Source organism: Chlorocebus sabaeus, chromosome 20, assembly GCF_047675955.1.
Source record: "Chlorocebus sabaeus isolate Y175 chromosome 20, mChlSab1.0.hap1, whole genome shotgun sequence".
In the NCBI taxonomy this organism is placed as follows: Eukaryota; Metazoa; Chordata; class Mammalia; order Primates; family Cercopithecidae; genus Chlorocebus; species Chlorocebus sabaeus.
In genome coordinates this window covers 132,930,408-132,955,369 of record NC_132923.1, presented here as the reverse complement: position 1 = coordinate 132,955,369, position 24,962 = coordinate 132,930,408, and the positions used below count along the sequence as shown (strand labels likewise).

The window sequence follows — 24,962 nt, the reverse complement described above, 5'->3', positions numbered from 1 at the left end:
TCACATATTTAACTATTTAAGAATAAAAGCTAACGATGCAGGCCGGGCGTGGTGGCTCAAGCCTGTAATCCCAGCACTTTGGGAGGCCGAGACGGGCAGATCACGAGGTCAGGAGATCGAGACCATCCTGGCTAACACGGTGAAACCCCGTCTTTACTAAAAAATACAAAAAACTAGCCGGGTGATGTGGCGGGCGTCTGTAGTCCCAGCTACTCGGGAGGCTGAGGCAGGAGAATGGCGTAAACCCGGGAGGCGGAGCTTGCAGTGAGCTGAGATCTGGCCACTGCACTCCAGCCTGGGCGACAGAGCGAGACTCCGTCTCAAAAAAAACAAAAAACAAAAAAAGCTAACGATGCAATAAAATGCATGCTATCCCCCTTCCTGGACTTATGTAGCATCATGGCTGGGAAGGTTCGAGAAGAATTTGCAGGCCTCTCCCATTTCCGGGATGTGCATGGTAGTGGAGCCCAAACACGGCCTGCCACCTGCTGCTTGCCCCTTCTCTTCCCACCCTTAGTGCCACCTCACACCAGGGGCCTGCACAGAGAGCATCCAGGCTTGGAACACCTTCCCTCTCCGACTGAAGAGCACGGGCTGTGGGGCTCAGCCTGTCCGAGGAGGATGGCCTGGCCCAGAGCCTGTGCGGTTCAGGGGCCCCTGGGCAGAAGGTGGCACGCGGAGTGTCCATGTGGGCTCTGGGTGGGCCTGACTTCTCAGCCCAGGAGAATCCTGCCTGTGGTGGGAGGGCTGTGGTGAGTGGGGCCTGGAAAGCTCCCCTTTCCTGGAGCTCTAGGGACGTGTCTTTAGCACCATAGCAGGGTCCTCATGGCCTGTGTGAGCCCTGCCTCTGGAGAACTTTCCTTTTTGTCTCTTCACAGCTGTCTTCAGCCCTTTACTTCACTTTATTGACCTTTGCTTTTTTTTATTCCTACCTTCTACCTTTGTGGGTTTCTTCTTGCTGCTTCATTAGTTTGTGTCTCTTTTGTATCTAACCTATGCTTAACGCAGTTTCTCCTAGGCTGCATGAGCTGTGTCTTGGGAGTTCAGTTTTTTTTTTTTTTTTTTTTTTTGAGGCAGAGTCTTACTGTATCACCCAGGCTGGAGTGCAGTGGCGTGAGCTTGGCTCACTGCAACCTCTGCCTCCCAGGTTCCAGCAAATTTTCATGCCTCAGCCTTCCAAGTAGCTGGGATTATAGGCATGCGCCACCCCGCCTGGCTAATTTTTGTATTTTTGGTAGAGACGGGGTTTCACCATGTTGACCGAGTTGGTCTCGAACTCCTGACCTCAAGTGATCCACCCCCCTCAGCCTCCCAAAGTGCTGGGATCACAGGTGTGAGCCACCGCGCCCGGCTGGAGTTGTTTTGAGACTGCATGATTTACGTTATGATTTTGTTTTCGATCCATGGGTTGTTCAGAAGTCCTTTTAGTTTCGAACATGTTTTCGTGTTTGTGTGCGGTGTCTTGCGTTCCTGCCTGCCGTTCGTTGTGGTCTGTTTCCTTGTAACTGGTCAGCGTTTGTGGGTGTTCATAACGCTCAGCACCTCAGTTCCAGTGTGCCAGGTTTCTATTCTGTGCCCGCTCTCTCTCGGTCCTGTGGCGTTTCCACCCCTTTCCTCTGGCCTTTGTGTGCCATTAGGTTTGGGCTTATCCCTTGTTAGCCAAGGGTAACGGCCTTCTTGTCTTCATCTAACCTGAGATTCTGTCATTCAGCCACAGTGGGAACCTGCTGCAGGTGTGGTGACAGCTACTGTCTCCTAGAACATGACTCTGCGTCCCCAGTGTGTGGGACGTGGGATAGAGTTTGGCCATGGTGGCCACTCAGTGAATATCTTTTTTTTCTTTTTTTTTTTTTTTGAGATGGAGTCTCTGTCACCAGGCTGGAGTGCAGTGGCACAATCTTGGCTCACTGCAACCTCTGCCTCCTAGGTTCAAGCAATTCTTGTGCCTCAGCCTCCCGAGTAGCTAGGACTATAGGTGCCCGCCACCATGCCTAGCTAATTTTTGTATTTTTAGTAGACACAGGGTTTCACTATGTTGTCCAGGCTGGTCTCGAGCTCCTGACCTCAAGTGATCTGCCCACCTCAGCCTCCCAAAGTGCTGGGATTACAGGTGTGAGCCACCACGCTAAGCCCACTCAGTGAATCTCTGTTGACCATTTTGTTGAGTGAATACATAGATTGGATTTTAGCTGCTTTACTCTGGGTTTTTATCCACTATGCCGCATCTTCACTTTCTTCTGGTTTCTTCTGGTCTCTTCTGTGCCTTCTCTTGACTGACTTGAGTTTCCTTCTTTCCCTTGCCCATCACCCTACCCTTGCGTGGTTTGACGTTTATGGTGTCCCCAATGTTAGTGATACTGGAAGAGGGCACTGCTGCTGTCCCCTCTCCCGGGCCGGCCTTGTAGTGACCCTCTGCAGTATTCTTTAGCGTTCTTGTCTCACCTTATTTTAATCCTGCACAAAATGCTGGTGTGGTTTTATGGTCAACACTTCCATTTATTTATCAACAGATTCACCTGCGACTGCATTTGCCAGTGCTTCTTGCATCTCACCTCTGGGTTCATTTTCTGATTACTGATGTGTAGCCCTTAGTGTTTCTTCTATGAGTGGCTGTGAGGGGTAAACTCTACTCAGCGTTCGAAAAGATCCGTTCAGCTTCCACTCTTGAGTAATTATTTAGTTAGTACTGAATTCTAGGATGACAGATACCTACCTTCAGTACTTTGAAGAACAACTCCATTGTCTTCTGGAATCTGTTTGTGAGAAGTCTTTTGGCAGCCTAATTTTCTGCCTTTTTAATGGTAGTTTTAGATTTTTCTCTTCCTCTTGGAAAATGGTAAGTAGGTAGAGCTCTTTCCTTTGAATTCTGCCTGGGACTTGAATTCCTTGTGCTGAGGACACGCTTTTCTTTGGTTTTGGAAAATGCTTCCATGTTGATGAGGTGTGGCTTCTCTTTGATTCTGCCTGTGCAGTTTTCCAGGAGTGCCCGTTAGCTGTGTGTTGGACCCCCTCATTCTGCTCTCCTCACGCTGTGCCTGCGTCTGGGCTGCTGTCTCACTGGGACTTTCTGCTGTGGACTCCATCGTGTCCCCCAAAATTCGTATGTTGAAACCCTAATCCCCAATGTGACTGCATCAGGTGATAAGGTCTTTGGGAGATAATGAAGGTCCTGAGGGTGGGGCCTAATCCAGTAGGAGTGGTGTCCTTATAAAATGGGAAGGGAGCTCACTCTCCCTCTCTCCCTACCACGTAAGGACACAGTGAGGAGGCGGCCATCTACCAGTCAGGAGGAGAGCCCTCACCAGCACCCGGCCTGCGGGCACCTGCTCTTCCAGCCTCCAGGACTGTGAGAGAGTAAATACTCCGTCTGTGGTATTTTCCTCTGGCAGCTGGAGCGCACTAAGACACTCCTGTATCGTTCAGGAATTCTCTCTTCAGCTGTCATGTGTCCATTCTGTCCACTGAGTACATACTTCCTTTTCTGGGTTCCTAAAGAGTCCAAAAGAAGTGCTTTTGGGTTCTTTATAAAACAAGCCTTTTTTATGCCAGTCTGTTTTCATTATTTCCATTTCTTTTTAATCACTTTACTCAGTAATCATCCATTTTAAGCATATTTGTTTTATGGTCACACACTAAAGCATTCAGCCTTGCCCGCAGAGAGGTCTGGCATTTTCTCTTGAGCCCTGGGAGGTAAACTCCAATGCCTTGAAATGTCCTGCCTGGTAGGAGTGTCTTTGTTCACCTGGGGACCTTGGGTCACTGGATAGTTTAATGGGGTGATTTAGGGTGGGGGCTTTGGGACAGCTTGGCCTCTAGAGGGTTTGAGGCGGAGGTTGGCCCCGTGGGCCATCAGCCATGTCTGTGTGAGCCCCGGTGAAGGCTGGCATCCAGGCCCGGTGAGCTTCCCGGTTGGCAGTGTTGTCACAGAGGGCTGTGGAAGTTAGTGCTTGGGGAAGTGAGGGCTGGCCATGACCCCACAGGGAGGGGACAGCTGGAAGCTCTGGGATTGGAACCTTCCTGGACCGCCCGCCCTGTGCCTCATAACCTTGGCTGATTTTCATCTGCAGCTGTAAGAAACGATAACCTTGAGTCCACCGGCTCACTGGGGAATCTGCGAGTCCTTTCAGGGAGTTATGGAGTCTGAGGTGGTCTCAGGGACACCTCCCCGCTGTAGTTGGTGTCAGGAGCGAGGGTCCTTGTGGACTGTGCTGGGCTCCTAAAGGGTCTGTCGTGTGGGCAGCCCTGTGCCACTGCTGGGTCGGCCTCTCCTGCTGGTGGAGCTTCTGCTGCTGTGTGTTTGGGCCCGGAGCTGGCTTCAGTGGGAAGTGTATCCCGTAGGCCTCTGTGGTGCTCCAGTGTGTCATAGCGCCTTCAGCGTGGCTCTGGTGGAGCTTCTGCTGCTGTGTGTTTGGGCCTGGAGCTGGCTTCAGTGGGAAGTGTATCCTGTAGGCCTCCGTGGTGATCCGGGGTGTCACGGTGCCTTCAGCGTGGCTCTGGTGGAGCTTCTGCTGCTGTGTGTTTGGGCCTGGAGCTGGCTTCAGTGGGAAGTGTTTCCTGTAGGCCTCCGCTGTGCTCTGGGGGGTCACGGCGCCCCTTCAGTGTGGCTGTTCGTGGGTTCGGATTTGATTCCTGCAGATGCCCAGGGTTTCCGTGGCTTGGAAGTAACTTCCTGCCATTTCTTGCTTGTGGTTCCCTGCCTTGTTGGTTGTGTACTTTGGGCCGTACACCCTGCGTTCTGCGGATGACCGTGAAGGCGGGGACAGGAACGCACTCTCGGTGTCCACACCCTGTGTGCTCCCCTGCCTTCTCTCCCCACGCTGAATTCGGGCTTGTCCACGTGACACCAGCGAAGGCAACACTGAGCTAACAGAGGCCTGCTTGCCTGGGGGACTTGTCCCCTCTGAACACTGCCGTCACCATGTGAGGGAGCCTGTCCTGACCCCTTCAGGATGGAAGAGGACAGGGAGAACGGCCCAGCCGTAGGCCACCCTCCATCAGACACAGCCCCCGAGTGTACCAGGCAACACCAGCAGAAGGCCCCCAAGGCCAACCCCCGGAAGCCACTGCGTTTGGTGGCGGCTGCTTCTACAGCATTAGATAATGGGTTCAGTGGGTTTCCCTTCCTCTTACCCAAGCACCGGGCTCTGCTCAAGTTTTTCTATCCCCCTTAATGGCTATGGCAGGGGTCTTGGTCCCACCTCCCTGTCTTTCTAGGGTCCCCTGGGCCTGTATCAGGGACTGGAACCCTGGTGAGCCCCCGAACCATAGCTTGCCTGTGTCCACTAATTTCTCTTTGGTTTCTGGCAGCTGGGGAGCCCCTTTCTTTTGATCTCAACTAAGTATTTTAACAAGGTGACTTTTGGCCGGGTGTGGTGGCTCACGCCTGTAATCTCAGCACTGTGGGAGGCCGAGGTCAGGAGTTCAAGGCCAGCCTGACCAACATGGTGAAACCCTGTCTGTACTAAAAATACAAAATACAAATACAAAAATTAGCTGGGTGTGGTGGTGCATGCCTATAATTCTAGCTACTCAGGAGGTTGAGGCAGGAGAATGTCTTGAACCCAGGAGGCGGACATTGCAGTGAGCCGAGATCGTGCCACTGTACTCCAGCCTGGGTGACAGAGCAAGACTCTGTTTCAAAAAAAAAAAAAAAAAAAAGGCGACTGCAGCTCAGCATTTCTGTGGGTTGCAGGGAGAGGGGTCTGCACCAGTTTATCGCCACCCACCATAAACCTTCCTGGCCATGCGGTCTCCAATCCCACCTTGTCAGTTTGCAAGTTCCTATGCTTGTTACTGCACAGTCTTCCAAATGGTTTATAAGTGAAACAGCAATATCATGGTGTGTGTGTGTGCTTGGGACAGTCTCGCTCTAATCGGGCTAGAATGCAGTGGCATGATCTTGGCTCACTGCAACCTCCGCCTCCCGGGTTCAAGCGATTTTCAGGCCTCAGCCTCCTGAGTAGTAGCTGGGATTACAGGCGTGCAGTACTATGCCTGGCTAATTTGTTTGTATTTTTTGTAGAAGCGGGGTTTCACCATGTTGGCTAGGCAGGTCTCAAACTTCTGGCCTCAAGCGATCGCCCACCTCAGCCTCTCAAAGTGTTAGAATTATGGACGTGAGCCACTGCGCCTAGCCTCATGTAGTTTTTTGTTTTCTTTTTTTTTTTTTTTTTTGACAAATCTTATTTTATTCAGATAGCAGTCTGATCACACATGGTCCAATAACACTCAAATAATAAATCAAATATAACCAGATGTTAAAGATTGGTCTTCAAACATCATAGCCAATGATGCCACGCTTGCCTGTGATCTCTCCAACATAAAACCACATCAACACCTCAGTGGCCACCACACCATTCAGCACAGCTTCCTTAACTGTGAGCTGTTTGAAGCTACCAGTCTGAGCACTATTGACTATTTTTTTCAGGCTCTGAATAGCTCTAGGGATCTCAGCAGGGGTGGGAGGAACCAGCTCAACCTTGGCATAGTACCAACATGTGGCCAATCGAGGCCTCGAGTAAGTCACAGCAGCGTTCACCAGAGCCAGGGTCTTCTCCACAAGGTTACGGACAAATTGGGCCATGGTTCTGGGATGCGAAGTCCGTCGCCCGGAACAGTTTTTTGTTTTCTTTTTTTCAGACAGAATCTCACTCTGTTGCCCAGGCTGGAGTGCGGTGGCACAGTGCTGCTCTCTGCAAAGTCTGCCTCCAGGGTTCAAGCAGTTCTCCTGCTTCAGCCTCTTGGGCAGCTGGGATTACAGGCACACATTAGCATGCCCAGCTAATTTTTGTGTTTTTAGTAGAGATGACGTTTTGCCATCTTGGCCAGGCTGGTCTTGAACTCCTGACCTCAGGTGATCCGCCTGCCTCAGCCTCCCAAAGTGCTGGGATTACAGGTGTGAGCCACTGTGCCTGGCCTCATGTAGTTTTTTAAACAGACACACATATATGTGTATAACGGTATAAGATTAGGATTGGAAAGATCATTAGCAAACCCTTAATAGTGATTACCTGTGAGGGGAAGGAGGGACATGAGATTACAAGTGGGATCAAAAGTGACTTCAGCTTCCTTTGTAAGGCTCTGTTTGTAAAATTTTCATGTCCTATCATGTAATGTTTTTGGGGGTAAATCTATATGTGGATGAAACATGGAGTCAGTTAAGCCAGTTGTTGGTGGGTGACTGTAAGTGATGGGAAGGTGGTTGACCCCCTTTATTTTCCACGTACTTTTCAGTATTCTGAACAGTGACAAAAGTCTTTTTTTTTTTTTGAGATGATGTTTTGCTTTTGTTGCCCACGCTGGAGTGCAGTGGCGTGATCTTGGCTCACTGCAACCTCCACCGCCAGGGTTCAAGTGATTCTCCTGCCTTAGCCTCCCAAGTAGCTGGAATTACAGTTGCCCACCACCATGCCCAGCCAATTTTGTGTATTTTTAGTAGAGACAGAGTTTCAGTATGTTGGCTAAGCTGGTCTCGAACTCCTGACCTCAAGTGATCTGCCCGCCTTGGCCTCCCAAAGTGTTGGGATTACAGGCGTGAGCCACCGTGCCCGGCCACAAGTCGAGTTTTAAAAAGTAACATGAGCAAGGCTGCTTGCATCAGGCTCTGCTTGACAGACCTGGCCAGCTGGCTCGGCCGCGTGTCTGTGACGGCACTTAGGGGAATTTGGGAAGAGTTGTGACTGCAGTGCGCTGCTGTGACCTGTTGCCTGTGGCACTGTGACCACAGAAAATGATGTTTCTAACCTTACTTTGCAGAATAGAAAAGAAACGCACCATCATTCCTACACTGGTGGAAGCAATTAAGGAACAAGACGGAAGAGAAGTGGACTGGGAGTATTTTTATGGCCTGCTGTTTACCTCAGAGAACCTAAAACTAGTGCACATTGTCTGCCATAAGAAAACCATCCACAAGCTCAACTGTGACCCGAACAGAATCTACAAACCCCAGCCAAGGTTGAAGCGGAAGCGGCCTGTGCGGAAACGCTAGTGACACGTACACACTACGTTCTGGTCTTGGTTCGAGGCCTGACGTGTGCGTCATTTTAACAGGTGCCTTTTTTTTTTTTTTGGTCACTCCAGTAGTCCTGGAAAAAACCTTAAAACATGTTTCCTGCAAATCTGATTTCAGTACATTTACGAATTGTTGTTTTTTTTTGTTTTGTAGACAGAGTTTCATTTTTTTTTTTTTTTGAGACGGAGTCTCACTCTGTTGCCCAGGCTGGAGTGCAGTGGCACGATCTCGGCTCACTGCAGGCTCTGCCTCCTGGGTTCACGCCATTCTCCTGCCTTAGCCTCCCGAGTAGCTGGGACTACAGGCGCTCACTACCACGCCTGGCTAATTTTTTTGTCTTTTTTAGTAGAGACAGGGTTTCACTGTGTTAGCCAGGATGGTCTCGATCTCCTGACCTCGTGATCCGCCTGCCTCGGCCTCCCAAAGTGCTGGGATTACAGGTGTGAGCCACCGCACCCAGCCCAGAGTTTCATTTTTGTTGCCCAGGCTGGAGTGCAGTGGCGTGATCTCAGCTCACTGCAACATCCGCCTTCTGGGTTCAAGTGATTCTCCTGCCTCAGGCTCCCGAGTAGCTGGGATTACAGGTGCCTGCCACCAAACCCAGCCAATTTTGTGTATTTTTAGTAGAGACAGAGTTTCACTATGTTGGCCAAGCTGGTCTCAAACTCCTGACCTCAAGTCATCCGCCTGCCTCGGCCTCCCAAAGTGCTGGGATGACAGGTGTGAGCCACCGCACCCAGCCTGAAAATCATTTTTTATACCTTCTGACAGCCCAACTTCCAGAGGACAGCTTTGGTGTACTCGCTGCATTTCTGTGAGTTCCTGGTCATACCGGTCAGTAGGGATAAGATTTGTCTCTGAGCTGAGGAATTCTTCTGTTCTCTGGTTTTGCCTGTGTTGGGTTTGCTCACGTAATGTGGTCACCATACTGAAATGGTGTGATGGCTGAAGGCCACTCTTGCTTGAGGGATGAGTTGTTTATGCATCAGCTCTCTGCTGGGTCTCCATTTCCATGGCAAATGGGCAGCTTCATCCTTCTTGCCTCTTCTAAATGCCCAAAAGAGAGGTGTCATGCTTTGGGAGCAAGATGTTTGTACTCCATAAAGAACATACAAGGACATTCCCTGCTGATTTTTTTTTTGTGTGTGATAGGGTCTCACTCTGTAGCCCAGGCTGGAGTGCAGTGGTGCAATCTTGGCTCACTGCAACCTCCACCTCTTGGGTTCAAGCGATTCTCCTGCCTCGGCCTCCCAAGTAGCTGGCATTACAGGTGCCCGCCACCATGGCCAGTTAATTTTTGTGTTTTCAGTAGAAACGGGGTTTCACCATGTTGGCCGGGCTGTTCTTGAACTCCTGACCTCAGGTCATCTGCCCGCCTTGGCCTCCCGAAGTGCTGGGATTACAGGCATGAGCCACTGCACCTGGCCTGCTGAATGTTCATAATGGCAAAAAGTAGGAAACTCCTCAATGCCTATGAGTAGGGCCATAGCTATTATGTTGAACCACATGAAATTGCCGTTTTCTAGGCCCAAAATGGTCAGCGTTCATTAATTTCATGATTCAACCTGATACATTTACATAGTGCAAAACTATGTCGCAGTTTCAAGCTTTGATGAGGAAAGTGTTTCTGTGTAGAAACTGGAAGCTGTTCAGTGCACCGGCAGCTGAACCCTGCTGGTTGATCAGCGTTACTATCATCTCAGATCATATGGAGCTCATGTAGGCCATGTGGGTGGCAGGTGCCAGAGACGATCTGGAAGGAAACACGCGGATCTGAACAGCAGTAATCCTGGGGGATACGGGGGTAGGGCTGGATTACAGAGGGCTCATTTTCTACATCATGTATTTTATGATACTTGAATTTTTTGAAATGGGCATTTATACTATGTTAAAATGTACTTTTTAAATTAAGTCATTTTGTAATATTTGAATTTTTACATGTGTTGTACAATCAAGAAAAGCAATAAAGATTTTTCAAAAATAGACATGTCAAAAAGTTTGTACTCATTGAGGATGCTGAAAATAAGGATTAAAAATATGGAGTCTGTGATCTTTTTTTTTTTTTTTGAGACGGAGTCTTGCTCTGTAGCCCGGGCTGGACTGCAGTGGCCGGATCTCAGCTCACTGCAAGCTCCGCCTCCCGGGTTTACGCCATTCTCCTGCCTCAGCCTCCGGAGTAGCTGGGACTACAGGCGCCCGCCACCTCGCCCGGCTAGTTTTTTTTTTTTTGTATTTTTAGTAGAGATGGGGTTTCACCGTGTTAGCCAGGATGGTCTCGATCTCCTGACCTCGTGATCCGCCCGTCTCGGCCTCCCAAAGTGCTGGGATTACAGGCTTGAGCCACCGCACCCGGCCGGAGTCTGTGATCTTTTACAAATTGACTTCATTGTTACATTTTCTTCAGAGAGCTAAAGCAATACCTTAGAATCACCCAGTCCTGTGTGGGGAATTTCTAGAAGTCCCATCTATGGTACGGTGGTATTTATCTGCTCTGATCAGGGAAGGACAAACAGTGGGAGAGTCAAGGCCTGGGAACCAGGGGGCCTGGTTCCTCTTCTCAGATCCCTCTTGCAGGGTCTGAAGAACTCTCTGGAGCCAGCAGATCCCACCTGTGCAGCAAGGAGCCTGGCCTGGACAGCTGTGAGGCCCTTCCAGCTCCATTGCTCCAGCCTCAGGAGACGAGCTGCTCTGTTTTCCAGCCATAGAACTGGGCCTTTTTCAGAGACACATTCTATCATTGTCTGTTTTTTGAGACAGGGTCTTGCTCTGTCATCCAGGCTGGAGTACAGTGGTGTGATCTCAACTCACTGCAGCCTTGAATTTCTGGGTTTAAGTGATTCTCCTGCCTCAGCCTCCGGAGTAACTGAGACTCCAGGCGTGTGTCACCATGCCTAGCTAATTTATGTTTATGTTTGTAGAGAAGGTCTCACTGCGTTGTCCCGGTTGGTCTCGAACTCCTGGGCGCAAGCGGTCCACCCCCCCTGGCCTCCTGAAGTGCTGGGATTACAGGCGTGAGCCCCTGCACCTGGAGCAAGACGCATTCTTTTTTTTTTTTTTTTTTTTTTGAGGCGGAGTCTCGCTCTGTCGCCCAGGCTGGAGTACAGTGGCCGGATCTCAGCTCACTGCAAGCTCCGCCTCCCAGGTTCACGCCATTCTCCTGCCTCAGCCTCCCGAGTAGCTGGGACTACAGGCGCCCGCCACCTCGCCCGGCTAGTTTTTTTTTTTTATTTTTTTAGTAGAGACGGGGTTTCACCGTGTTAGCCAGGATGGTCTCGATCTCCTGACCTCGTGATCCGCCTGTCTCGGCCTCCCAAAGTGCTGGGATTACAGGCTTGAGCCACCGCGCCCGGCCTAAGACGCATTCTTGAGGGAAGTCCTTCCTTCTCAGCAGTCCAGGCGTGCTGTGCCACCTTGCCCTGGACACTCAGGGCTGCTATGCCTCTACCACATGGCTCCACAGTGCTGCCCCACTGCCCAAGACTAGGCCTCGGACGTTTTGTGTCCCTCAGGCCTTCTGCGCCACCCTGCTGTTGTTGGGCCTCGTCTGTGCCCCTCCTCACCCTTTCTGACTTGAGGCTTCATTTCTCCAGGAGGTGAGACACCGGAAACCCAGACTTGCTGAGCTGTGTGTGACGCGTCCAAGGCTCTCCTGGCTGTGACGTGGTGTTTTGGTCATTGCTTTTTTTCTTGCTTCCCGGCCCTTGGCTGGGGCGAGGTGCTGGTGATTGTTACAAAGAGCTACCACCTATCAGGAGTTACGTCACCCAGAGTCTCAGGTTAGAAAAGATGGCTGAACCTCTGCAACAAAGAGTGTGTGGTCTGTCCATTCTCACACAAGAGGGAGAAAAATTCTAGGAGCTAAGAGTGTGGAATCGTGTATTCTGTGGGGCTGAGGGTCACCTGCTGGGAGATCCTGGCATCCGTAAGAAGCTTCCAAGGGAAGAGCTCAGTAGGGGCCTGCAGACAGCCTCAACCAGCCCAACGCCAGGCTCCCACCAGACGGCAAAGCTGCAGCGAACATGACCACAAGACATGACCTTCCTGCCGCTAAGGAGGAAGCGCACTGTAGGCAGAGCCACAGTCGGCCTGCGCCAGGGCTGTGCATCAGCACAAATACACTCTTTTGTATCTTGTCTTTTATTCCCTCATTTGTCCCCCTTTGTTCCATCCCCCTAGGTCTGTGCAGGCTACAGTCCACATGTAGACTAGGAAAGTGTTTCTACCTGGGAGTGCTTGTTAGTGCAGGTTAACAACTGTGAGTGAACAGGGGTGGCCCCAGGAATGTACACACTTTCCACTCTGCGTGCTGCGTCTCCTCTGCAGGTGTATCATCGTTTGGGACCGCGCACCTCACTGAACTCTGCTTAGAGGATGGAAAAATTCTCATCACCACCAAGATAGGTGCTGTTATTAATAGTTATTCATGCAGCAATCTAAAGCTGTACTTTATTTATTTGTTTATTTAGAGGCAGAGTCTTGCTCTGTTGCCCAGGCTGGAGTGCAATGGCACGATCTCAGCTCACTGCAACCTCCGCCTCCTGGGTTCAAGTGATCTTCAAGTGCCTGCCTTCAAGTGATCTGCCTCCGCCTCCTGGGTTCAAGTGATCTTCAAGTAGTCTGCCTTGAAGTGTCTGGGTTCAAGTGATCTTCAAGTGTCTGCCTTAGCCTCCCAGGTAGCTAGGATTACAGGCGCCCACCAGCATACCCAGCTAATTTTTGTATTTTTAGTAGAGACAGGGTTTCACCATGTTGGCCAGGCTGTTCTCCAACTCCTGACCTGAAGTGATCTGCCTGCCTTGGCCTCCCAAAGTGTTGGGATTACAGGTGTGAGCCACTGTGCCTGGCAAAAGTTGTAAATTAATTTCCCTGGTTATCATAAAATGACTTTACAAGACACATTTCCAAATTATAGTTTGTTGATCAATAAATCACAAAGTTATTCAAAGCAGGTGAAGGTCACAGCTCATGAGAAAAGGATCACATTAGAAGTGGAGAATGACAGCTTCAGGGAGGGCAGTGTTTGAACAGTAAGGAGCAGAAACACTTCTCATAGGGCGCTTCAACTGTATTTTGCTTCCAATTCATCTATTATGGAAAATCCTTCCTGTGCTTCACAGGACATTTTCACAGGGTTAATTCTAGCTGCTCTTGTAATTAAACTAGAAACGTATAAAAGCTCAAACCAGCGAGACTGACTTGCTCCCTCATGAAAAGGCCCACACAGTCTCCCGCATCCCAGGCAACTTCTCCCCGTCCTTCGTCACCCAGGGACCCCAGCTTGCTCCTGCTTGGTCCACTCGGCTTCTATGTGCAGGTGGTGGCAGGAAGAGGCCATGGAGACAGCGCTCCCGACGGCTTCTCTCCACTGCCCTGGGCGAGCACACGCAGCGACGTGCTCCCTGATGCCGCTGGGGCTGGGGAGGGCGGCTCTTGTCAGGCAGCTGCACACGGACCTCTCTGTGGCCTGGAGGAGAGCCTGGCCTTCTCCACCACACACACTAGGAAAGCCTGACACTTCTGCGGCAGACAAGTGGGCGTGGAAGTACACTCAAGAGAAGGGAAGAGGCCCTGTCCCAAGGGCCTCAGTGGTGAACGGGTCTAAAAGATGGACCCGTGCCAGGCGCAGTGGCTCACGCCTGTCATCCCAACACTGTGGGAGGCCAAGGCGGGCGGATCACCTGAGGTCAGGAGTTCGAGACCAGCCTGGCCAACATGGTGAAATCCCGTCTCTACTAAAAATATGAAAAATTAGCCAGGCATGGTGGTGCATGCCTGTAATCCCAGCTACTTGAGAGGCTGAGGCTGGACAATCGCTTGAACCCGGAAGGCAGAGTTCACAGTGAGCCGAGATCACGCCACTGCACTCCAGCCTGGGCAACAGAGAGACTCAGTCTCAAAAAAAAAAAAAAAAAGATGGACCCCGCCTTATGAACATTTGGGAGCAGGAGACTGAGGCAGGATGCACTTCCTCCACTCAGCTCCCAGGCATTGAAAAAGGAATCCAGTTTTAGAACATACGACTGCTTTCAAAATATTTTCAAAATATATTTTATTTCTTTCTTACGTGTATTTTGCAAAATTTCCAAAGTAAACGTTAGCTCTGCATACAGAAATAAGAGTTCTTTAAGAACTAGCATTGAATTCATCACAAGTATGATCAAATTATGATAATGGAAAACAAACTTGCCTATGACCAAAGCTACTGAGCTGAAGTGAAGAGCTGTCTTTACAAAAATCCCTCTCACTGAGCCCACTGCCCTGCAGCTGACTCAAGCCGTCACCATGTATGTACGTGTACAAGAAGGACACTGGCTAGGCATGGTGGCTCACACCTGTCATCCCAGCACTCTGGGAGGCTGAGGCAGGCGGATCACCTGAGGTCAGCAGTTTGAGACCAGCCTGGCCAACATGGTGAAACCCCTGTGTCTACTAATAATACAAAAACTAGCTGGGCATGGTGGCGCACGCCTGTAATCTCAGCTACTCAGGAGGCTGAGGCAAGAGAATCACTTGAACCCGGGAGGTGGAGGTTGCAGTGAGCCGAGATGGCGCCATTGCATGCCAGCCTGGGGGACAAGAAAGAAACTCTGTCTTCAAGAAAAAAAAAAAAAAAAAGAAAGGACATTGGCACAGTACAGCAGCTTTGCAACCTCAAAGACTGTCCGAGTTTGAGTTCCCATGAGTGTCTCCTCCACAGGTATTCAGTGCTTTGCACTATTGACTTTGATGGGTCAGTTCTGAAGTCTGATTAAGACATTCTCTTGGAGATACATTTTATATAAATCTTGTAATGTGCTAAACTGTCAAATTGTTAATGGTATGAAATAGGGCAAGGACATCATTTTGTACGGTCTCTACATTTCTGCGTCATCATCATCATCATCGTCGTCTTTGGCTCTGAAATGCATTTTTCTGAACTCTCGTCTGCTCATTGAAGGACACGATGAAGACGCAGGTGGGAGGTCCTTAGAGAAGAAAACATGGCTTCAGTCACGAGCAACACACATCTGCACCCGCATCTGCCGTGTGCCCCATCCAGCAGCTCTGGGGCTCGCAGAGCGCTCTTCCCTTTCAGACGCGTGAAAACGCCTGAGTCCCAGCATTCGCCTCGAGAGGACAGCTTCCTCCCTACTGGGCTGACCGGGTAAAAAGAAGGAAAGATGCTGGGTTCAAAACAAAAGAAAGCAACAGCGAGTGTGGGGTGGATGTTCAAAAAAACCACAAACCCGATTTCATGATTTCATGGAAACACACCTGTGGCTGCGGGAGGCCCCCTCCCACCGCTGCCTTTCCCAATGGCAGTGATTCTCAGCTCGGGAGATGGAGGGAGGGCCCCCAATTAGCCAATGTTTTCATTTTCTCCTCGTGGGTTCAAATGATTAATTTATGTTTAATGTTGTGTCGAGGCATTATTTACCTGCACTGAGTGGGGAGTGTGTGACTTGAAAGTGCGGCTGGCTGCCTGAGTACCCATGGGAGGAGGAAGGCGCCGCCCTTACCTGCATGAGCTCGACGTTTCCAAAGAACCGGCTCACAGGCATTGGCTGATTGCTGTCGTCATCCAGAAAGATACTGTTGTCCATCTGAAGTGGTGGCTTCTGCACGTCCTCTGTCTCTAGCCCTGGCTCATTCTCCTTCTGCACAGTGGAGCTGCTATTGGATTCTTCTGCTCCTGACCCGGCACTGTGCTTCGGCACGGACAGGCCGTCTTTAGTCTTTGCTAAGCGAGAGTCACTCACAACTCTGCAGCCACCGAGGGGAAGACCTGCAGCCCCCCGCTGCACGGAAATGCCGGCCTCGCTGCCTGGAAGCAAGGCACTGCTTTCAGCAAACTCATTTTTACAAGGGGCCTCAGGTGTCACTTTTGGCAAAGAAGCGCTGTCATTCTTAGGGACAAGCTTCTGTAATTCTGACTTCACAAGATGACCTTTGTCACATTTGAACTTCTTGGACGTTCGCCTGTCTGTGGCTTTGTGGGATGAGGAAGTCTGTCAAGAAAAAAAAAAAATGTAAGGGGAACCAGACACATCTAGCAAATAAAACAGGCTTCAATCCAGAGGCTAGTATTTCTTCTCACATCTGAAATGATGAAGATGCTGTGACCACAACTTTCACAGATCGCCATTTCACTGTTCTGCCACCAAGGGACAAAATACAACGGAGACTGAATTTAGACACACCCCACATCACTCCTACACTTTCAGTTTTCCCTAGTGGTGTTACAGCTCCTGAGGCGAATTCTGAAGCACACATTTATATGTTATACAATTACAATAAAAGAACCCAGCTTTCATTCATTTCTGCTAGGGCATAAGCTCTGGGAAGGAAGGGGTCTTTGCTTTATTCACCAATTAGTGCCTGGCACACAGTAGGTGCTCAAGAAATATTTGTTAAATTGACTTTGACAAAATTGTACCAAGCACCTCATTATGAGCAAAGCTCTGTGCTATATGCTGGCATATGGCCAAGTCCCAGCCCCTCAGCTGTGGGCTCCAGGAAGCGGCTCTACTTCACCGGGAAGTTCAGGAACTCACTCCTCGGAAGTGAGTGATGGCTGGGCTAGGGTGAACGGCAGATGGCATGAGATTCCTTTCCCCACCCACTCTGCCTTTCTCTTCAAGCCTCTGGGGGTGAGGCTGCACGGCAATGAGCCAGCATGACTCGACAGCCCATCTAAGAACAGAACAATGAGCACAAGTGGCCTCAGGCCTGGTCTAGACACACACACGGGTGGGCAGGTGCTAGCATCAGAGCCTGGGTCCAGACACACACACACGGGTGGGGAGGTGCTAGCATCAGAGCCCGGGTCTAGACACACACACACGGGTGGGGAGGTGCTAGCATCAGAGCCCGGGTCTAGACACACACACACGGGTGGGGAGGTGCTAGCATCAGAGCCCGGGTCTAGACACACACACACGGGTGGGGAGGTGCTAGCATCAGAGCCCGGGTCTAGACACACACACACGGGTGGGGAGGTGCTAGCATCAGAGCCCGGGTCTAGACACACACACACGGGTGGGGAGGTGCTAGCATCAGAGCCCGGGTCTAGACACACACACACGGGTGGGGAGGTGCTAGCATCAGAGCCCGGGTCTAGACACACACACACGGGTGGGGAGGTGCTAGCATCAGAGCCCGGGTTTAGACACACACACGGGTGTGCAGTGCTAGGATCAGAGCCTGGTCTGGACACACACACGGGTAGGGAGGTGCTAGGAAAGTCAGCCCCGACCTGCCAAGTGTGTCTTTCTCTGAAGGCAATTACAGTGCTGTCACCTTTTCTTCTGAAATAGTCCCCCTCTGGCAGACAAGTAACATTCGATATTTTTATAAAGCAACACATCTTGGAGTGGCAATTTTGTATAAAAATGGACCCTAGAGTCAGGATCCTGGCGTTCTCCATGGTAACAGGGCTCACCAGACATGCTGTCTTGGCAGACGTGGAACCAGCGGCTTCCTGGGCAGAGGCCAACCCGGCTGCTGAACAACTTCGTGCTTTCAAGCGCGCCGAAGACCGCACTGCACCTGTGAGCTGACAGATTGAGAGCCACTCAGAGAGCGATCTCAGGAAGGCGGCGTGACCGTGCAGACGAGAACTTCCCACCTAAACACCCGAAGACAGCCCCTCCCACTCCAGGATTTTATCATCTTTGTGGAGACAGCTGTGGCCCGAATGTGTAAATCCAAACCAAACTGTGCCTGGGATTAGGATACAGGATCTACTCTTTCCACGATCTCGGAGGCTTGGGACAATCTGTCCCCCTTACCTCGTATGTCTCCAGTAACCACCATTTGTCCATTAGTGGGAATTAAGTCAACTTCGAAGCATTTAGAATAAGCAGCACATGCCTTCCTTAGAAGGATCTCCAACTTTTATACATTGTCAAAGTTCTTAGAAAAAGGTAACATGAGGAAACCAAAGTTTCTCTCCCTCAAATTAGAGTTCTATTCTATTAGCTGAAAGCAGCTAGCTACTGTTTCACAAATCTTAACATTAACAAACTGGTCCACCTCTCTTTTATCCTGAATGCAAAGCAAACTCTTCTAATAACAAGAAAGAAATTAAGTAAAGACATCACATTTAAAATAACTATTGAGGAATAATTTTCGGTTTTCAGAAAAGTTGCAAAAAATAGTACAAAGAAAGTGGTGTGATAGCTCATACCTGTAATCCTAGCTACTTGGGAGGCTGAGGTAGGAGGACTGCTTGAGCCCAGGAGTTCAAGACCAGCCTGGGTAACACAGCGAGATCCCATCTTTAAAAAAATTTTAAAAAAAATTAGCCAAGTGTGGTGGTGTGCACCTCTAGTTCCAGCTACGTGAGAGGCTGAGGTGAGAGGATCGCTTGATCCCAGGAGTTTGAGGCTGCAGTGAGCTATGACTGCACCACTGCACTCCACTCGGGTGACAGAGTAAGACCATGTCTGTGAAAAAATAATAATAGTAAAATAGTACAGAGAGTTGCCATGTAGCCTTCACTCAGCTTCCACTAATGTTAAACAACTACAGGACATTGTCAACATTAAAAACTAAGCAACAGTACAGGATTCTTCACTAAACTACAGATTGTATTTGTATTTTATCAGTTTCTCCATGAACGGTTCTTCTGTTCCAGAATCCAGTCCAGATATCACACGCACTTAGAAAACTCGAAAGGAAGGAGTGTGAGCAGCAGAAGCAATAAACAGGAGCAATGCAGGTTGACGTGGCCAGGAAAGGTCCAGGAGCTGCTGCCAACAGGTCCTAGAACTGGAACTCAGAAGGGGACGGACGAAGAGCACCCTGCCCAACAGCAGATAAGAGAAATAAAGGAAAAAAAAAAAATAGAAATAATCTGTCTCTGCCGTGCACTCCATAGCCCAAGACAGTTCCAGAAGCCCTATGGGGTGGCAGCTCCAAGGCCGTGTGATACTGTGGCAGTCAGAGCGTGCGTCTGAAACAGGAGGGAGAAGAGCAGGCAGCAGCCCACCAGAGGCCAGGACACCTGCCAGCTGTACACAGGGCACACCAGGTACCCACAGGCTGGGTGAAGTGCCTGCTACCACAGCACACGGAGGGGCTGGGCCTCCGTCCTCTTACAAGGGCAGGGCTTTGCTGAGAGCCCCGCAGATGTCATGGTCACAGTTACACCAAGGTTACTGAGGCAACAGAGGTGACAGAACTTGCTAAGAGTTGCCATAAACGTCTCTCATCAAAATCCTCCCACTGGGTCCTAAATAAGCCCATCTCCCTAAAACGCCATTGTAGGGAAAAGACGTCTCTGTCCTAGAAAGCCACTGACCCTCCTCTCCTCCTTGCTGTGAGTCCTCCTCCGGGCACTTTGCTGCTCTGCGCGGAGTATGCTGCGTGGGGAGCCTGCCTCGGTGCCTGAGCAGCTTTAAAGGAGTGGCACGCCCATTTCAGATGAGGACGACTTGGGTGAGGAGCTTATGAGGTTACACAAGTGATGCCTGGCCTCCAAATCTCTGTTCCATCACAACAGCTCACCCTAGATACGACCCCCAAAAGCTGCCTGAGGTGAGGACTGAAATGAAGAAGCTGTCACCCGCTCTGTGTTCTAGGCCTGCAGATCTTTTCCCACAGCAGGTGCTTCTCAAGGTTTCTGTCAGCATCTAGGCAGCAGTGGTTCTGAACTTTTTGCGTGCAACAGGTTCATCAGGTGGACCTTTCGGCCCCTTCCGCAGAGAAAAGCCAGACGATCTCGTGGGCCTGGAAGCACGGGCTGTTACAGACACCTGAGCAGGCAACTTGCTGGCCCCTCCGGATTGACAGGAATCAAAATATGAGAGCAGCTTAGCTTCAGTTTCACCATGGATTAACCACCTCCAAGGTGTCAACTCCAAAATGTCAGGAATTGGTCACAGTCTCACTTGCAGATTCCTGCTCTGCAGTTGGGCAGCTTGGGTTGCTCCCGCAATCCAAAAAAGGAAAGACTTTCTCATCATTGAGATTCTCCTGATTCCAGTAGATTGTTTAATAACTGGTATGTCACAAGCACAAACATGGTTTCTCCAAAAGGGCTGGCCGAGACTGACTTCAGCATGATGGCCTGAGGAGCTTCACTGACCTCCTACTCAAAGAAGGTGATGAGCAGTCCCCCAACAGTCATTTAGAGAGCCTTTGGGAATGGTCCTACGGGAACCCAGCAAACGAAGAAACACTTGCTCTGGAACACCTACATACATTCGGTAAGGACATGGAGAGTCTGTGGCATTTAAGCGCCATCCTGCTGCAGTCAAGAACACAGAGCCACCTCCCCAGCTCCCAGGCGGCGGGGTTTCTTCCCAGGAGAGGCAGGACAGCAGTGCTTCCCTTTCTGCTCTCATCCCACCTGTGGCTGAGACTAGGTCCTGAGTGAGTAGGATTGAGAAGAGGGGAATTCCTTTCTGCTCAGACCCTATTTATAGAATGGAGGCTTCACCTTGGCTCCCTTCTACAAGCAGGGTTTGAGCCTCTGCAGGAGGCTCCGCCCAGTGAACCAAGAAGACTGGGGCCCCATCAACCTTGTCCTAGATGTAAGGTGGTTCCAGGCCGGGGGAGGCAAACTTGGGGGATCTCAGGCTGCTGCTGGCTCCCCCAACCCCCATTCAGAGAGAAGCCTATTACTGTCCTCAGCTGCATGGCCCTGGCTCAGAGGCTCTGCCTGGGGTGAGGGGCAGGCAACTAAACAGACAGTTCTTAAGTCTCCCCAAAGGCACCAAATTCACTGCAATGGAATGTGGAGAAGTTCAAGCCTAAGGGAGCTTGCTCAAGAACAGTGGAGGCTGTGATGAAGGAGTGGGGGCAGTGGAGAATCAAGCAATAGGCCAAGTTGTAGCCAACTAGTTTGCAGAAGAGAGCCAGAGACTACCATGGCTGGAAGGAGCCGTCTTGGGCCTAGAACAAACTAATCAAACACTGACCTTAGAAAATATCCCTTCAAAGAAGCCACAATTTGATCGGATTAGTTTGCAGAGCAACTTATGCCTAGGCTGTTGCTGAGAATAGCACAATAAGCTGGCATTAGTAAAGTTTAACAGCCGGATGTGGTCAGGGAAAGAGGAAAAGGACCCCGCTAAAACCACTGTCATCCAGGGTGGCTGTGGGCATACCCAAAGCTGGGTGCCACCCCCCACCAGCAATATCAGAGGCTGAACACTGTGGCAGGGGAAATATATATCAAAACAATCTACTCAGTTGCTAAACAAATAAGCATATCAACAATGACAAGCCCCAGGGTTGCGGACAGTACCCAGAATTGCTAAAATATATTATCTAAAATGTCAAAAAAATTATGAAGACATAATTCCAACAAAAAATTATGAAGCACTCAAAGAAACAGAAAAGCAGACTCACACACTGGAATAAAAGCAGGCCACAGAAGCTGTCTGTGAGAGTGACCAGACGTTAGATTTATACATATATAAAGGACAAGGTAGCCATGATAAACAAGATCAAGATCATGAATAAAGAAGAAAAATAAGATAACGTTGCATCAAAGAGACTATCAATAAAGAGAAATTACTTAAAAACCAAATGGAAATTCTGGAGTAGAAAAGTACAAAACCTGAAATAACAAAATTCACTAGAAGGGCTCAATAGTAGACATGAACTGGCAGGATAAGCAAACTTGAAGGTAGAGCGATAGATTATGCACGCTGAAGAACACAGAAAAAAAGAATGAAGAAAAATAAAGCAAGCCGCAGAGAAATGCTGGACGCCATTAAGTGCACTAACACACACATAATAAGAACCACAAAAATGTAAAGACAAAGGAGCAGAAAAAATATTTGAAGAAATAACAGCTGAGAACTTCTCAAATTTATAGAAAAACAACCTACATATCCAGGACTCTTTTTGTTTGTTTTGTTTTGTTTTTTTTTTAGACGGAGTCTCGCTCTGTCACCCAGGCTGGAGTGCAGTGGTGCAATCTCGGCTCACTTCAAGTTCCGCCTCCCAGGTTCACGCCATTCTCCTGCCTCAGCCTCCTGAGTAGCTGGGACTACAGGTGTATACCACCACGCCTGGATACTTTTTTGTATTTTTAGTAGAGACGGGGTTTCACCACGTTAGCCAGGATGGTCTTGATCTCCTGACCTCGTGATCTGCCTGCCTCGGCCTCCCAAAGTGCTGGGATTACAGGTGGGAGCCACCGTACCTGACCCCATATCCAGGAATCTTAATGAACTGAACTCCAAATAGGATACATGCAAAGAGATCCACAGACACATCACTGTAAAAATACAAAGATCAAAGGTAAAATCTTGAAAGTCATAAGAGAACAAAATCTTGAAAGCCACAAGAAGAAAGCCACTTAGACAGGAACCTCAATAAATGAACCACTGACTGAAACAATGGAGAATATTCAAACATATTCAAAGTACTCAAACAAACCTGTTAACCAAGAATCCTATATCCAGCAAAGCTATACTTCAAAAATGGGCTGGGCATGGTGGCTTATGCCTGTAATCCCAGCACTTTGGGAGGCTGAGGTGGTGGATCACCTGAGGTCAGTTTTAGACCAGCCTGGTCAACATGGTGAAACCCCATCTCCAGTAAAAATACAAAAATTAGCCCAGCGTAGGGGCGGGCTCCTGTAATCCCAGCAGTTCCAGAGGCTGAGGTGAGAATCATTTGAACCTGGGAGGTGGAGGCTGCAGTTGGCTGAGATCACACCTCTGCACTCCAGCCTGGGCAACAGAGCGAGACTCCGGTCTCAAAACAAAAAAACAAAATAAAAATTCACTTTACAAGAAATACTAAAAGAAGTTCGTCAGGCTGAAAGCAAGTGACCCCAGACAGTAATTCAAACCCACACACGCCCACACAAACAGCACCAGTAAATGTAATTATGTTCTTATAAAGATAGTTTAAATGCCTATTTTTCTACCTCCTTCTCATAATTTAAAAAGCAATTGTATACAATAACATGTATATAATATAGACGTGTACTATATTTGCCAATAACAAAACAAAGAAAGTGGGTGAAGGCAAAGCCCTACTGGTTGAGGAAATGACCACAGACAGAAAGTAATAATGATCACACTGTATTGTTGAGTTTGTAACATTACCAGATGTAATACATATAACAAAATACCACAAAAATAACCATATAACGGTAACCTTTCCGTGTCACTTGGAATTAACCTAGTACAAATCTGAAGCTTAATATGTATATGGAGAGTATGAAGATTAAGATGTATATGGTAAAACACAGAGCAAGCACTGGAAAAAACTCAAAAAAAGTAGTAAAAAAATCATTAAATTAAAATGCTACATTAGAAAATATTCACTTTAATCCACTTAAAGAAGGAATAGGGGAAGAAAAAGACAGACTTGTATAAAGTAAAGAAAAAGTAAAATGGCATATGTAAACCTAACTACAGTATATCAATAATATTAAATGTGCACGGGCTAAACAATTCAATCAAAAGGCAGAAACTACCAGACTGGATTTAAAAAAAGATCCAAGTGTATGCTGCCTAGTTTTGGTTCAAAGATTAAAAATAGCAAAAGGAGTTGGAATTCACAAGTGGTCACTCCATTTGAATAAACCAGGAGAGCCTCCAAGCAGCTCAGAGCCTCCCAGGTGGACCTGGACCCGCGCCAGGTGCACTGTGAAAAGGGTCTTTCACCTTTAACTGTTAAACCCAAGCGGTAAGCACTTGCCCCTTGCCAGACACTGGCACCCCCCTTAAATCCTCACCACCCTCTGGGTGGATCCCACATCACCCCACTTTTAGCACATTAAGTACATGGGGCCAACCTGAGGTCACACGCTGTGTGACCTCCACTGGAGTGGCAGCAGTTGAGGGGCACAAACTCAGCTCCGCAGCATCCAGCACTACCAGGAGTTGAAACCAGTTCTGGAGAGGGCACCCCACCCTCCTGTGAAAGTGGCCTGAAATCTCCCTTCAAGGGGGCGTGGCCTGGGAGGCCCCCATCTCCCCGGGACGTGACCTGTGAGCTCCACTTCTCCCGAGGACGTGGACCGGAGCCCCCTTCTCCCGGCAGCGTGGCCTGGGAGCTCCCCTTCTCCTGGGGGCATGGCCCGGAGCCCCCCTTCTGCGGGGGGCGATAACCTGGGAGGCCCCTTTTCCCGGGGACGTGACCTCTGAGCTCCATTTCTCCCTAGGGCGTGGCCCGGGGTCCCCGTTCTCCCCGGTGCGTGGCCTGGGAGCTCCCCTTCTCCTGGGGGTGTGGCTTGGGAGCGCCCCTTCTCCCGGGGGCGTGGCCCGGATTCCCCCTTTCCCAGGGGCGTGACCTGGGAGCCCTCCTTCTCCCGGGAGCTTGCCCTGGAGCCCCTCCCTTCTCCCGGGGGCGTGGTCTGGGAGCTCCCCTTCTCCCGGGAGTGTGGCCTGGAGCCCCCCGCTTCTCCCGGGGGCGAGGCCCAAGCGGAGGCCGTTCCTAGGTCACAGGCAACCCGTGACCTCGCCCCGGCTCTCCAGACGGCAGGTGGCCCGGAGTCCCCGCCCTGTCCAGCGCAGCTGCTGCCGAGCACCATCCCTCACCTTCCGGCTCCTCATGAGTGTGAGCGCCACAGCCAAGAACCGCGCGCCCCGGACCAACGCGTCCCGGCGGAGCGGCGACCCGGAGTCTGCAGAGCGCGCCGCAGCGGCGTCCGACGTCAGCAGAGCCAATCACAGCGCAGCGCCCTCGTCATGTGACCCCACAGTGTTGGCTTTTACGTAAGCGGCTGGCGCAGCTCGCGGGCTTTGGGCCAGTGCTGGGACACTGGAGCAGTAAGTCGTCCTGTGGCAGGCCATGTTCGTGAGGGCGCGTCCCTTGCTACCCCTGTAGCCGCTATGTTTCCCACGCCCATGGCAGGCCTGGGAGGTTATGTTTGGGAGTGGTGGTGCTTTTTTTGTAGCTTCTGTGTTTGCCATATTTGAAAGGGGCGGACGACCATGTTCGTGAACGGCGCTTCCCTTGGTGCACCTGTGGCCGCCATGTTTTGAGAGGTGTGGGC

General features: G+C 50.1%; 2 protein-coding genes and 1 pseudogene across 6 annotated transcripts in view; 1 reads left to right on the top strand and 2 right to left on the bottom strand.

Annotated features, from left to right (window-relative positions):
• The window catches only part of DFFB (DNA fragmentation factor subunit beta), a 31,365-nt gene extending 21,371 nt beyond the window's left edge, over positions 1-9,994 (top strand). For 4 of the 5 annotated variants that reach the window (XM_037985143.2, XM_037985139.2, XM_037985138.2 and 1 more), the window contains one exon: positions 7,756-9,994. In XM_037985143.2, the coding sequence (XP_037841071.1) occupies positions 7,756-7,987 (232 nt within the window). In that variant the 3' untranslated portion in view covers positions 7,988-9,994. Of the gene's footprint in view, positions 1-2,972; positions 3,101-7,755 lie in introns of all 5 variants that reach the window. The other variant, XM_037985140.2, reaches the window with a different exon arrangement.
• LOC119619343 (ATP synthase subunit g, mitochondrial pseudogene) lies at positions 6,043-6,731 on the bottom strand (annotated as a pseudogene).
• A 4,049-nt stretch (positions 9,995-14,043) lies between the features above and the next one.
• On the bottom strand, positions 14,044-24,624 carry C20H1orf174 (chromosome 20 C1orf174 homolog). Its single transcript, XM_007980838.3, has 4 exons — positions 24,505-24,624; positions 17,433-17,546; positions 15,511-15,999; positions 14,044-14,976 (listed from the first exon to the last, which is right to left on the bottom strand). Exons 1-4 carry the CDS (start codon positions 24,517-24,519, stop codon positions 14,866-14,868), a joined length of 729 nt encoding a protein of 242 aa, XP_007979029.3. The 5' UTR covers positions 24,520-24,624; the 3' UTR covers positions 14,044-14,865.
• Positions 24,625-24,962: the final 338 nt, after the last annotated feature.